At 42.1% G+C, this 13,679-nt stretch overlaps 1 protein-coding gene across 3 annotated transcripts in view; it reads right to left on the bottom strand.

Annotated features, from left to right (window-relative positions):
- PEPD (peptidase D) overlaps positions 1–13,679 on the bottom strand; it is a 193,099-nt gene that overhangs the window by 115,129 nt on the left and 64,291 nt on the right. For 2 of the 3 annotated variants that reach the window (XM_059481314.1, XM_059481312.1), the window contains exons 4-6: positions 10,411–10,474; positions 7,963–8,010; positions 6,254–6,315 (exon numbers count right to left, since the gene is read on the bottom strand). The exons of the other annotated variant lie outside the window; for it this stretch is intronic. In XM_059481314.1, the coding sequence (XP_059337297.1) occupies positions 6,254–6,315; positions 7,963–8,010; positions 10,411–10,474 (174 nt within the window). The remainder of the gene's footprint in view (positions 1–6,253; positions 6,316–7,962; positions 8,011–10,410; positions 10,475–13,679) is intronic. 3 annotated transcript variants of the gene reach the window in all.

The raw sequence follows: 13,679 nt of genomic DNA, 5'->3' as shown, positions 1-13,679 counted from the left end.
GGTGGGTGGAGAAGAACCAGGAGGTCATCAGCTGAATACAAGTTCTCTCTCTCACCTGCAAGACAGACTTTCTGAGGTAATGCCAACTAGAAAACAAGATGTTAGACCTCTGAGACACAGCATATATTGTAGGCCACTTTCTCAAGAAGATTAATGACAGAACTCTCAGCCCCACCCACCTCATGACAGCTGTGGGTCCTGTGTGAGCAGCCACAGGGCCACCTGTTTATAACTGTGAGACTTCAAAGGCTGATGACTCAAATCACACTTCACTCTGGTTACTGTGGTGGTTTAGGGACAGCATTGTCCAATTTAGCGCTCTCACCAAAACCACAGCATCACTGCCACTCACTTGCCCCCTTCCCCTCCAACTGGGAGCTGCTCTCCTAACCACCTCAGGACTAACAATATGATTCCACTACAACTCCCCTCAACTCCTCATTCATGAGCTTTCAAACCTTGGGAGCAGAATATCCCTTCAAAGTTGTCCCATTTTCTTTCTTTAGTGCTCCCACTACAACCACAGTGCCACATGCTTCCCCTCCCTCTCCCAGTGGAAGTACAAAAGGCAAAGATGAGGGGTCAAGACAAGAATGATTTTCTGGAAAGAGCAGTGAGATAAGAAAATGAACAGCAACAACAACAAAATTAAGAACAAAAGGTCAAAGAAAAGATTTACATGGGAAACTCTTGACAATAAACAAAACACCCAATGGGACCATTGTGCCCACCACGTTTCTCTGCAGGAGGGAAACCCCTTCTTCTCCAAAGCAAGAGAGAGTCCCTTCCCCAGCCCCAGCCCCGACATGAGCTGGGACAGAACAACACCTGGGTCCTGCCTGTGCCCCTCCCAGACACTGCAGGAAATCAACCCAGGACATCTGCCAGCAAGGCAGCCAAACCAACCTACCACATCCTCAAAGGTACTGGTCAAACTCAACAGAAAGAGCCTTTCACCACCAATAGTATGAAATGTACACAAATGGTGTTTAATTCACATTACAAACCCTTAGATAAAATCCCCTGACCATGGCTCCCAGCAAAGTTTTGATCTCACTAGACAGCAAACAACTTACTCATAACATGTACTACCTAATGCTAAGAGGATTAGGCAGCGCAATCTAATTCTACATTTTTCTGCAATTTGCAAATTGACAATACTTAGATGATGAGATATGTGATCTTGAGGAAGAAAACAAATTGCCATTTGCTACAGTTGCAATCTGTAACATATTAATGCTCTCATTTAATCAATGCAGAACTAAGAAATACTACACTTTAAGGCATGGCCAAATTGATTTCATACTCAGTTGTCCTTTCACATGCAAGACAAATTAATTAGTTAAAACAACCCTAGAAATCTACACCTCCCATATGAAAGCACTGTATAATGAGAGCTCTTTTTGTCAGTTTAATGAACACACTGTGTGGGTCTGCAGTGATAAAAATCTAAAACATATTGATATACAATGTTAGAATTTTCTTCTCTTTTTCAACATGGAGAGTCTTCGTCCTAATGAACTGATTTGGCTATCCAATATGAAAGGAGAATTCACTACAGAACTTTAAACAGTAGGTGCATTGCTTAAACTGTCCATCATTCACCTCAGTTGACTCTGAGGATGAAAAAAAACCCTGCCAACACGGTGAGCAAAGGTTTATTCAACAGTGATTTAAAGTATATGGTACATTACTGTTCAACCCTACAGGTTAAAAATACATTTTCTGTATGGTGAGTCACATCCTCTCAAAGCATTTCTACAAGGGCTACATAACTGGCATGATTAGATGAAAGAAAATCCTGCACATTTGAAGAAAGGATCCATGAATTAGGGAAAAAAACTGCAAACACAGAACTGGCCTCTATTAGCAAATAGAAATCTGAATTTCCAGAAAAGAAAGCACTAGAAACCTTCAGAAATCTGCCTTCTACGGTTCAGTTTTCTGGGGCAAGTGAGCAATCCCCTCCTGCAGGATTCCTGGGAGCTGCAAACAGAGCTGACCTGAGGGGAGTTACAGAGAAGCACCAGGACATGGTCCAGGTCTCCTGTCCAAATCCCTGTCCCAGGTACCAGAGCAGCACCAGGACATGATCCAGGTCTCCTGTCCAAATCCCTGTCCCAGGCTGGTCCCTCAGTGTCCCTCTGCTGAGCAGGGAACTTTCCATGTGCCACTGGCCTCTGTTCCACAGCCTGCAGCAACAGAGCAGCTTTTCTGAAGGGCAACATCCCTGGCTATATGGGAGAGCTATACATAAACTAATGGAAACCAGGAAATAATTCACCCCTACAGATTCTATAATCAGGATGGAATCAAGCTTAGCTATTGCTAGCATGACAAAAATAACTTCAGGGTGATCCTCAGGGCACAGAAATAACCCACAACCACAGCAGTCATTTTGTCTCAAATAACTATTTATGACAGTAGAAAAATTAACCAAATAGCTTAAGGAATAATGTTGCAGAAGAAGTTCAAAAGGTTCAAAAAGTAAGGCAAGGAAACAACATCACTAGGGCAAGGAAAAGACAGCTTCAGACAGAAGCAGGTGAACAGCCTGCAAAGAGAGCAAGATTCACCCTTTTCAGGAAATTAGACATTATTTTCATTATTATCCATCATGAGACACCCCCCCATGCCCCCCACCCCCACTGGGCCAGGTCGGCCTAGGAGAAAAAAAGATATATGGAAGCAAGAGAAACACAAAATAGTCCTATCAAAAAAATAGATCTCGGCCAGGAAGCCAGAAAACAAAACTAACAGGAGATCAGGCATAAACTAGAGCATCATGGGCAGGGCAGAGCCTGGCTGAGCTGAGCACTGAGAGCCAGCAAGGCACAGCCACAGGCAGGAGGTAGCACACTTTGGAGGAACACTCTGCTCTGGGTGTAATCCTCCTGGAAACAATCAATACATCTGAAATATATATTTCTATAAAGGAAACATTTGCTACAGGAGTGGTGGAGAAGCAAGAAAGTAGGAAAGTTGAATTTGATTTGGGTCTGTATTGAAAACAAATATAAAATGGACTGGTTTATATAGACAGTTATAAAATTCTGAGGCAAGCAGAGTTTAAAAGGAAGCTCACCCCTGTTGGGGAAGATGAAACAGGAAAGCCTTATAAATATGATTGTCTGGAAGAAGATTTTGAGAATACGGAAACTATAAGCAAGATTGATATGAAAGAAAGTTTTGACATCCCTCAGTTACTGAACAACTGGAAAACCATGGTGTGGCTGGCTGAAGGTGATCCCCTTTTGATGGAACAACACCCTCTGCTTGCAGACAGGCCCAAGGGTCAGAGCAGACCCTACAGCTTGGCAGAAGGGGCCCAAAGAGGAGTTTTTAGGGTTTAAAATGTAACACAGTGTGGTAATGTAATGATTCTTATAGGCTGTATGTAACTGCTGTAGGGTTTGTATCTTGGACTAGATTGGTTAGTGAGAATTAGAATATTCAACACAGAAGATTTATGGTATTGTAACGGGAACCTCGCTCTCTTATCCCTTTTACTCTGTTACCTTTTTTACTCCCTTACTCTCTCACCCTCTCATCCTCTCTCCCACTCTCTTCTCTCTTTGCTGCTCTGAGCTGTGGCTGCAGCTCCCAGCAGGGCCCTGCACCCAGGCCCTGTGCAATGAACCCCAAATCCCAGCAGGGCCCTGCACCCAGGCCCTGTGCAATAAACCCCAAATTCCTGACCTGGCTGCAGAGATCTCTGCTCTCCGTCTGTCCCAACCATCCTACCCCCAATGCTCCTACACACCCCCTCCTCCAGACCCTCAGTTACCCCCTGCACATGGACCAAGCAGGAGCTCACCAGAGCCACCACAGTCCAGGAGAAGATACAAACAGAACCAGGGAGATCAAAGAAAGGCTGGAGTGACAAGTGGTTTGAAGGCATGGTCTCTGTCAGAAATGGGGAGTTGATCCAACAACAAAATCAGTGCATGCTCTTCCAGACTGTGAGCTTGGGAGGTGTCAGGACCCAGGACATCCCGCCAAGACCCCTGCCAGGGGGCTTAGAGACCCTGGCACAGAGCCCAAAATAACTGTGGGTTTGATTATGACCCGTGGAGCAAGTTAGCAGCCTTAGATGAAGATCAGCAAGCCATGACAAATTAAGTAGATTAAGTAAATTATCACAAACTGAAAAAGTTGATTTTGGGGTTTTTAGAATGGGGGTTCAGGGGGCAAGATGGAGGGAACTGGGCATGTCCAGCCTTTCTCCTTCTTCTTCTTGGCCTCCATCTCCTGCTGTGATGGTGGCACTTACAGATTGGTTTAGAGTAGAAGCTCACTGTCTAACACAGGTGATAGGGATTGGGAAGTAATTGTAACCATTGCACACGTAGTTTTTAGTATAAAGCCATAACAGTGCCCTGGGGACAGGCAGAGTGCCTGGAACTGTCCTGCTGGAGGGACCTGGACAGGGCAGGAGAAAGAATTTTATAGATAAGGAACAATAAACAACCTTGAGATGAGAAATGAAGAGCCCTGACTGCTTCTTCAAGCGCTGGGCTGGGAAAAGAGACTTTCCAACTTTTCTTGGGGTCACTCTGAGCAGCGAGAGGCTCTGACAGGGAGGGGAAGGTACCAACCAGACCTGCCAAAGGCAGCAAAATGAATGAGCCAGTGCCTGGGGGTGGAGAGGGATGAACATGTGCCAAGTGCCAAAGAGAAATATCTGCTGACAGCTGGAAATCCCTGCTAGGAATTGAGAAGCACAGGGAGCAGGCTCAGCACTAAATGAGAAGCCAAAGTTTAAATATCACTCAGTGTTGTAGGAGACACTCATTTAAAATCTCAAATGAAGTGCTGAATGGAGTGGCTTCCCAGCTTAATGTTGACTAGTGAATGGGCTACTAATTAAACTCTTTAAATGGAGTTTAGTGGAATTCAGGGTAAAAAAGGGAGGTTTGGTAGTTCAAACAGACTTTGGTACAGCATTCCAATAAACAATTGCTGGTGAAGTTAACAACTGTTTGTATTTCATATGGTGGTGTATCAAATAAAACTAGAGACACTGCTCCACACAGATTTTGGAGTCCACCTGTAAGATGGCCATCTACTTGGACAAAGCAACAGAACTCACGCTGCTTGTAACAGCAGAGAGGACACCAAACACTAGTTAGAAGTGACCTGAGTGTATTGTGGAATACTTTCTATTTAACTCAGTGGGCAGCAAAAATGTCTAAATGCCTGGTACCTTGTTCCCAATATCCCTGACAGAACCACTAAATTCCCATGTAGGATACAGAGGGGAGAACTAAGTAATTATGAAATCAGATTTCAGATATTTGATACAAAGAAACAATCCCAGCAGAAAACATGCTCAGATTACACAAATGAGTGCCCTGACTTGCAGCCAATCCTGTGCCCTACCATCCCCCCTGTAGAATTAACATGCTGCTGACACAGGAGGATAGAAAAATATAGTGAGGTGTCTGGAAGTCAATGATCAATATCTCAGCACAACTGCTTATTTTAACAGGCCTTTTAATGAGGGGGGGTCTGTTTCTTTTTCCCATACACTTGAGCTAAGAACACAAAATAATCTTCTTTAAAAGATATCATAACAGAACAGATAGTTGTGTTTAATTAAAAATTGAGGCCATCATCCCCACATCCCAGAGCAAGCAGTGATGTATTTCTATTTACTGCCCTTTCAAAATACTGCAAGCAGGAAGACATTTTACCTCACTAGTGGCCAAACTTCATAAAAAGACAGCTAAGGACACTAAAAGCTCACATCTAGACAGACAAATGATTATTCCTTTTTTTTTCTGATTTGTGAATTTATTTTACACCTGTAATGTAACATTTTTTCAGAAGACTGTGCATTACCAGAATCCATAATACCTAGATTGATAATGTACAAGGAACTCAGTAAGAGAGAGAGGCTACTCTTAAAGATTAATTTTTCTTCCATCTGAAAATCAAATATTCCAATCACAAAAGTGGAAATGGATGTATGAAGATGGGTCTATTTGGTTTTAAATAGCTACGGTATAAACACAGACAAAGAGAAAATTTGGATTAACTTAGATACAAGACAGATTTCAAAAAAAAAAACCTGACTGTATTTCAAGTCATTAGAAACACATATCAAAACTTCTTTGGAAATAAAATGTTTGGCATCTGATCTGCCATCCAACGTCCTTTCATCAAGAAAAAACATAATTTAATTTGAAATGTAAAATGAATTCAACATAACCATGTAACAATTAATGCACAAAAAAGCTGTGTCACTTACTGGCTGATCCCCTCAAAGGAAGCTTCTTTGGAAACATTTCCACTGTCAGTATTAACACCACGCTGGGAGGAAAGAGATTAAAAAGGACTGTGATGCTGAGCCAAACACATGTATTTAAAATTTCAATCATGGGGACAACTTGATTGCAGTAAGCATTTGGGAAAACTTACACGTAACTTTACCTGAATCACTATAAATAAGAAAACCCCTGACTGTTCAAACACAGTGCAATATAAGAAATAATCAGTTCCATAGGAGACCAGCACAGAGCTCAGGTCAGGATGTGCTGCTTTGGACAAAGACAAGCTTGGCTTTCTAATGCCCTTATGTCTTCAGAGGGAGGTGTGAGACCTATAATATAATTTTACATGGCACAATAATGAAAAATAGCAAAGCTTCTTCTAAAGTAATTTAATATTAAAATAAATTATTATGCCCTGCCTTGGCAATTTAAATTTGCTTTGTTACTATTTAAATTTGCTTGCTGCTCCCCTACAGCTTTCCATTCAAGGAAGCAGCCTCAGCAAGAGTGTTTTGGCTGCTACACAGCAGATGAACATTCTGACATGTGCCTGGGGAGCCCTGTAGAGCAGCAGCTCTGCAACCAGACCACAGGAGGAGAGGACCAGGTTTCCATTCAGCAGCAGACAGAGGAGAGCTCTTCCCTTCTCTGAATGCTTCTCCACAGCAGTGGGAGGAATGTGAAAGCACCACAGCACCCTTCCCTCAGCCAAAAATTATGTGAAAATTCCTGATTACAACAGGATGCTCCCAGAGTGATAACTACTCAACAACTCCATGTGAAGAAATGCACAGTAAGAACACAAGATAGTTAAACATTCCATTTCTCTCATTTCTCTTAAAGAACATGAAATTAAGCCATAGAGGCATCTTTTAAGAGTATACAAATATAAGTGAAAGAAAGACTGAAAACTATTTAGGGCCTCTGTTCTTAATGGATAAAGAATTCAGATCTGAGGCCATGTACCTGCCTAAGGAGGGATTTTTTTGTTATGGTTTCTGCCTGGTCTCTATCCTGGGAAAACAAGAATTCCAGGAGCTGCCACTGCATCTGCTGTAAGGGAAAGCTCAGAGTCAGCAAATAATTTTTATAAATATTTGAGAGAATAAAACAGATAGTAGGAGTTTACAAAACACCTGTAAATCAGGGGAGCAGCTGGGAGATGATGGAAAGGAGAAACTTATAGCCTTCACCTCCACTAATTCATGATTCTTCCCAAGAAATAAGCAAGCACCATTCAAAATCCTTAGCAAGCATTTGATATTGCCTCACTCCTCCCAGAAGCTGTTCTTACTAAACCATTCAATGGACAAAAAAAGTATTCCCTGAACCTTTGTGGGATTCCCACAGAAAGGCCCAAACCTGCTCATGACATGACCAGAACAGCATGAAAGGAAAAGGGAGTTTGGAGTCAGAGCAGGGAGGGTGGAGGCCATCATGGTCAAAAGGCTTGTTGTGTTTTACCAGAAAACCAAACCAGCTTTGGCAAACAGAATGCACATGGGATGAGGCCAGAAGCTACAAATCTCGAAACCATGGAGGGGCCAGAAGACTAGACTGGTGTACACAGGTGACCTCTAATTTGGTGTAAGATGGGGGGAAAATATAGAGAATGACAATGCAAAGCAATGCTGCATGAACTGGTATCCTTATTGAAGAAATGTAGTACTTTCCAAATATGACTTACCAAAGTGAGAAGCACAGCAGGTTTCTTCGAAGCCAACACACTGCATAGCTAAAAAGAGGGTTTTGATCATTATTTGTCTTTTTTTTTCTTCCACATAACCATATTGATACCAATTTTATCAATATTCACTGTATATAAAGTAAATGAGCTGCAAAGAGAAAAATGTTCCTCTGATACCTTTCAGATATTGTAGTATTACCTGAGACATGCAACAAGAGACAGCAGAATACAAATTATTGACAGTGGTCAAGTTCATTGTGTCCTTTAAAGACATAAATACCAACTATAATGATGTCTATTGTCATCATTAGGAAAACATAACATAGGAGCCAAAAAAGTTGTAATGTCACACAGAAATAAGGAACACCAGGGTGCTCTATCCTGCACATGCAACATTTGCATTGATATTATTATGGTACAATGTGCTAAATGCTTAGCAAAGAATATTTACTGTTATTTTCACTGGGTCACTTTTACTGACCAATCCTTTTATTCAGCCTCCTTCAAACATTCACAATCTGAGAACAAAATCCCTGGGCTTGTAGAGTGCTGGGCTTTCAGAGCAGCTGCAGACGGGAAGGGTGGGTGCTGAATTACACTTATCTTGAGGCAATGAACACATGGCATAGCTGCATGGAGCAGTATTCTGTCAACTTTAAACCACCTTAATACACACTACTGATATTAACAAAAGAAAGTATATGGCAGTGAAGCTCAAAAATATCAATTCCAACCTTTATTTTTTTTGTTTCTTAATCCCATGAAATATCAGGATAACACACTTACAGATGTTGGTCATTCATTGATGTAATTCTATTCTATAAAAAAGGCCCCTGCTGTCCTGATGGTGGAAAACAAATTCCTTGGCAAAAAAAGCCAAAAGCTGAAGGAACCACTGAGAGCTGAACAGTTATCCTGCAAGCTTCAACAGCTTCCTACTTCAATACATGCAGTCCAGGCCAAAAGCAGCCTTCATTTTTTAATTTATTTACTGTTCCACAGAAAGAGCTCTTTTCCCATCAATGAAGTTTCTAAGCAGTAAAAAAGCACAGAACAGAACTGCAATGAAGGCATTTGTTGACAGAAAATGACCCAAACTAAATAAGGTGAATGTGATTTTTAAAAATGTGATTTTTAAAACCAAAACATGTATTTTCCACTTGCAATTTTCATCATCTGACAGATGAGCACTGGAGCACCTGGACACTACAAGACTCCAACTCACATATGGCAAAAATCAACCTCTCCACAGCTCCCTCCACTCTCAGCTCCTGACATACAGATCTAATTCTACTTTGTTGCTGGATTCATTAGGATAATTAAATGAAATCTCCTCACAGCTGATGAGAGCAAAACTTGTGGTCTAGAGAGTCAGAATTAGTGTTCTACAGGAACAGAAGAATCAGAGGAGTCTTCTTCAAGCTGCTCTCCATGAAAGTCACACACAGAGCTTGGCAGGAATACTGTCCTCACGTGCTGAGCCTTCCTACCACAGAAACCACTGCTGGCCAGGTGCACAAGTGTCCAAACATCTGCTCAGAAATTAAATCAGAAACCTAACTAAGCAAGGCACACTTGCACCCAAAAATGTGAGTATATTTGCTTATTCAAGTAATGGGATGATTCTGTAGAAAATAAGAGTGAGGCATGCAGCCTTTGCCAGGATTTCTTCTCCTGGGAAGCTGAGAAGCCTCAGAGAATAAACAGTATTATCTCATTTGCTTCTCCCTGTTTTGCTGCTTTGGAATGGGTCTGGACATTGTTTACCAACAGGCACATGTTTGATTGGTTCCATGTGAATTGTTTTTACTTAATGACCAATCACTATCAGCTGTGTCAGACTCTGAGGAGTCAGTCACAGGTTTTTATTATTCATTCTTGTCAAGCCTTCTGTCTGTATCCCTCTCTTTCTTTAGTATAGTTTAGTATAGCATTGTTTTAATAATATAATATCATAAAATAATAAATCAGCCTTCTGAGAACATGAAGTCAGATTCTCATCTCTCACCTCATCCTGGGGACCTCACAAACACCACACCTTTCCCAGCAGCTTTTTGGAGACATAAAATGAATGTAGGCTCCCAAGTCCAAGCTAGGACATGGAACCTCCTTGACAGCAATGTCCACATATCTCCAAAGCATTCAAAAATGTATTTAGCAACATGTTTCAGTTGGATAAAGCCAAACACTGACAGGTCTCATCATGGACAGAGCATGTTTATGAGACTGACTTTGGATTAAGAACTATGGTCAGATCAAAAGAGCAGCCTTAAAAAAATTACAAGTGCTTTGTAAGATAAAAGGACATTTTCCAGTAACAGGGAAGGGAGAGAAGATCCCAAGAAGTCAGGAGACATCCAGCAAGAAAGGGACTAAAATTAAGCAAAGTCACTGTCACTCATTGATTTTGTGTTCACAGGAAAAAATATTCAGAGACAGACAACTCACCTCAGTCACATAGTAGGCTTCATCCACAGCATATTTGTTCTTGAAAAATTCAGGGGGATGAATCCTTTGGCAAACAATAAAAAGAAATATTTGGGTTTAGCTTTGCTTTTACATTTAATAAGGCCACAGAGAACAAAAACTATATTCTCTACTATCACAACAATAGCATCAGATACGAGGAATGTTTTACTAATCTTATCTTTATTTCTCAAAATAGGAGATTACACAGGAAGTTGCCACAGCTACGAAAATCAGTGTGCTTTAATCCAGTCCATGCTGATAGCACAGTCTCCTCAGAACAGAAGTGTTTTTTCACAATCTATGCAAGACAGCTTTGTTAGGGACTTTTGCCATGCCACTTAGGTATAACTTTCTAACTCACCAAACTTTGGAAGGATGTGGAAAAGACAAAAGACCAGCCTGGCCTGTGTTACATTCAAAGAGTGAATAAAACACTCATTTTTTACCCTGGTAACCATGTAGCAGACTGAGGCCTATTAAGACATGGGCTCTGCTGCCTCTATTCCTCAGGATACCAGAGATCCACTCCTCTAACCCAACAGAGTGGGCAACTTTACAGGTCCATGTTCAAAACTAAACCTTTTCTACTCTTTTCTCCTGATATGCAGCCAGAGACATTTTTCTAAAGGCAAGAAGAACATGAATGATCTGCTTGCAGTCAGTTCCTCCAGGGCTCTCCTGCTGTCTTTTGTACCAATGGCTGCACTGTTGCTCCTTCCTTCACTGTATGGGAGCAGCCAGTTATTCAGGAGACTTCAGTCTCTGATTAAAACCTCCATGTCCTCCCAACACTGAAATAAATACAACCTCTATAATCCTGAAAATGTGATCTCAAGATAATAAAATCACCCAGTTGATACCCTTCCACAAAAATAAACATTTCTTTACTTTCAGGGTAAAGAAAATGGGAGGATAAAACCCATGGCTGGTGCTGGAGTTTGGGGGACCCTGTGCATTTTGCTTCCTGAGTGACAGGGGGAGAGCAAGAAGTGTGGGCAGGACAAAGCTTCAGCCATGTAAACATTACACAACAAGAGCACAAAACCATCTGGGGAAAGAATAACTGAGGCTGGAGGCCCAAGGGCATTTCTAACCTTGCAGTGAGGCCCATCAGAAGTGGTGGGCAAACAGCACCCTGAGGAGCTGCCCCACACCACAGAGCTGCTGGCACTACCAGGAGGCTGCAGCACTGCCTTATGTCCATTTTTTATCTTGTCAGCTTCTTTATCACTTACATTTCTTCATGCTCCAAACAGTACTGGGCTGTGACATGAACAACATGAAACCATTTATGGTGTTCTCAAGCAGAAAATCACAGATTTTAAAAAATTTATTATCTGTGAAAGTACTACTCAAAAGTAACACAAAACTATCTCATTTTATGTTCCCTTTTGCAATACTCCTTGAGTAGAGTCTTCGTATCAGTGACAGAGATTCCAAAGCAATTATCATTTATCTTTTCTCCCTGGCTTATCTCACATAAAATTAAAAAATCACCACTATATCCTCTTATCTTTATATACCCTCTCTATTATAGTAGCCTTACCTCCAACTTTTGCATACTCTGTTTCTCCTATAGGCATCTCCTTATTATTCCTTCATTCCTCACACACTGAAGTATTTTAATAATCTGGAAACATGATGAACAGATTGAGCACCTTTTGGTTTTGTTCTCTTTTACAGCTTTAACCAATTCATCTGGTATCAGAAGAATCCCAACTGTAAAACCAGCTAATGTATGGCCAATGGTAATTTATGGCAATGTATGCTCTTTAGAGCAATACATCCAAAGCACCTTTTAATAACTAGCTGCATTGTTTAAATAAAAAAACCTGTTTAATGTAAAGTAAATGTTTCATAGAAGTATGCCCACAAGTGTGCTGGATTTTATTGACTTCATTTAATACAGTTAAAGTAAGAATATGTCTCATTTTCCATCACTCCAATAAGAAAATTTCTTTCCTTTCACAAGCTCTTTCTCCACCTTTTTGTTCTTGTTGCTGCTAGTTGTCTCCTATAATTGTGTAGCCTACAGCACAGCTACTAAAACAATTCTCCGGTTCTGGTTAATATTAATCCGTTCCAGTTTAATCCCTCCAACGTCTCTTTTCATCTACACTGTGACTCTTTTGAGGAACAAAAGTGGCTCATGGTTCTTTCATGGCTGAATTTTTCTCTAAGAGAAAGAGAACAGCAGCTTCCCACAATCCTCCATCCTTTCCCTCAGTTGTTAAACTAGGTCATCTTTGTGATCTTTTTGCCTTCATCACACCTAATGACAAGCTGCCCTCATTCCTACATGTGTCCCTCCCTGCTCATCTTCCTCTTGCTAGCTCACTCAAAAGTCAGCAAGACTTAGCACAAAGTTGAGAGCCAGACTTCTCAGCTCCTCTCTGCAGCACCCACAGCTCTGCCTCCCTTTTTTTATACAGTCATTTAGCACCTCCAACTAGATGGAAAAATAAATTCATATACACTTCCCACAAACCCATCCCACAGGAGCCACGATGCTCCAGTGATGGAGCTGCCTCTCCCACTGGGAAGATTTCTAAGACCAACTCTGTTGCAGAACCACAGAGGTGCAAGGAAAAAGTGAACAAGAAGTCTGTAACAGAGCCAAAAAAGTCTGTGCTGTCACATATAGAAAAGCAGTAGAGAAAGCAACCAGAGGTCAGGGAGAAGGAGAAGCCAAGCAGGCCAAGGGAGGCAATTCTGGCCCTCTGCCCCTCAGGTGAGACCCCATCTGCAGAGCTGCCTCCAGCCCTGGGGAGGACCTGGAGCTGCTGGAGAGAGTCCAAAGGAGGCACCAGGATGAGCAGAGGGATGGAGCAGCTCTGCTGGGAGGAAAAGCTGGGAGAGCTGGGATTGCTCAGCCTGGAGAAGAAAAACTTCAGGGTAACCTGACTGTGACCTTCCAGTACGTGAAGGAGCTGACAGGAAAGGTGGAGAGAGACTATTTACAGGGAATTGGCAGGACAAGGGGAAATGGGTTCAAACTGCCAAAAGGCAGGGTTAGATGGGATACTGGGAAGGAATTCCTGCCTGTGAGGGTGGGCAGGCCCTGGCACAGGGTGCCCAGAGCAGCTGGGGCTGCCCCTGGATCCCTGGCAGTGCCCAAGGCCAGGCTGGGTGGCTCTGAACACCCCGGGACAGTGGAGGGCGCCCCTGCCCATGGTGGGAGGTTGGAACTCGATGACCTTTAAGGTCCTATCCAACCCAGGCCATTCTGTGATTCTGTCATCCTCAAT

This window comes from Ammospiza nelsoni, chromosome 13, assembly GCF_027579445.1.
Source record: "Ammospiza nelsoni isolate bAmmNel1 chromosome 13, bAmmNel1.pri, whole genome shotgun sequence".
In the NCBI taxonomy this organism is placed as follows: domain Eukaryota; kingdom Metazoa; phylum Chordata; class Aves; order Passeriformes; family Passerellidae; genus Ammospiza; species Ammospiza nelsoni.
The sequence above is the reverse complement of the archived record's forward strand: the minus strand, read 5'-3'. Positions and strand labels throughout refer to the sequence as shown.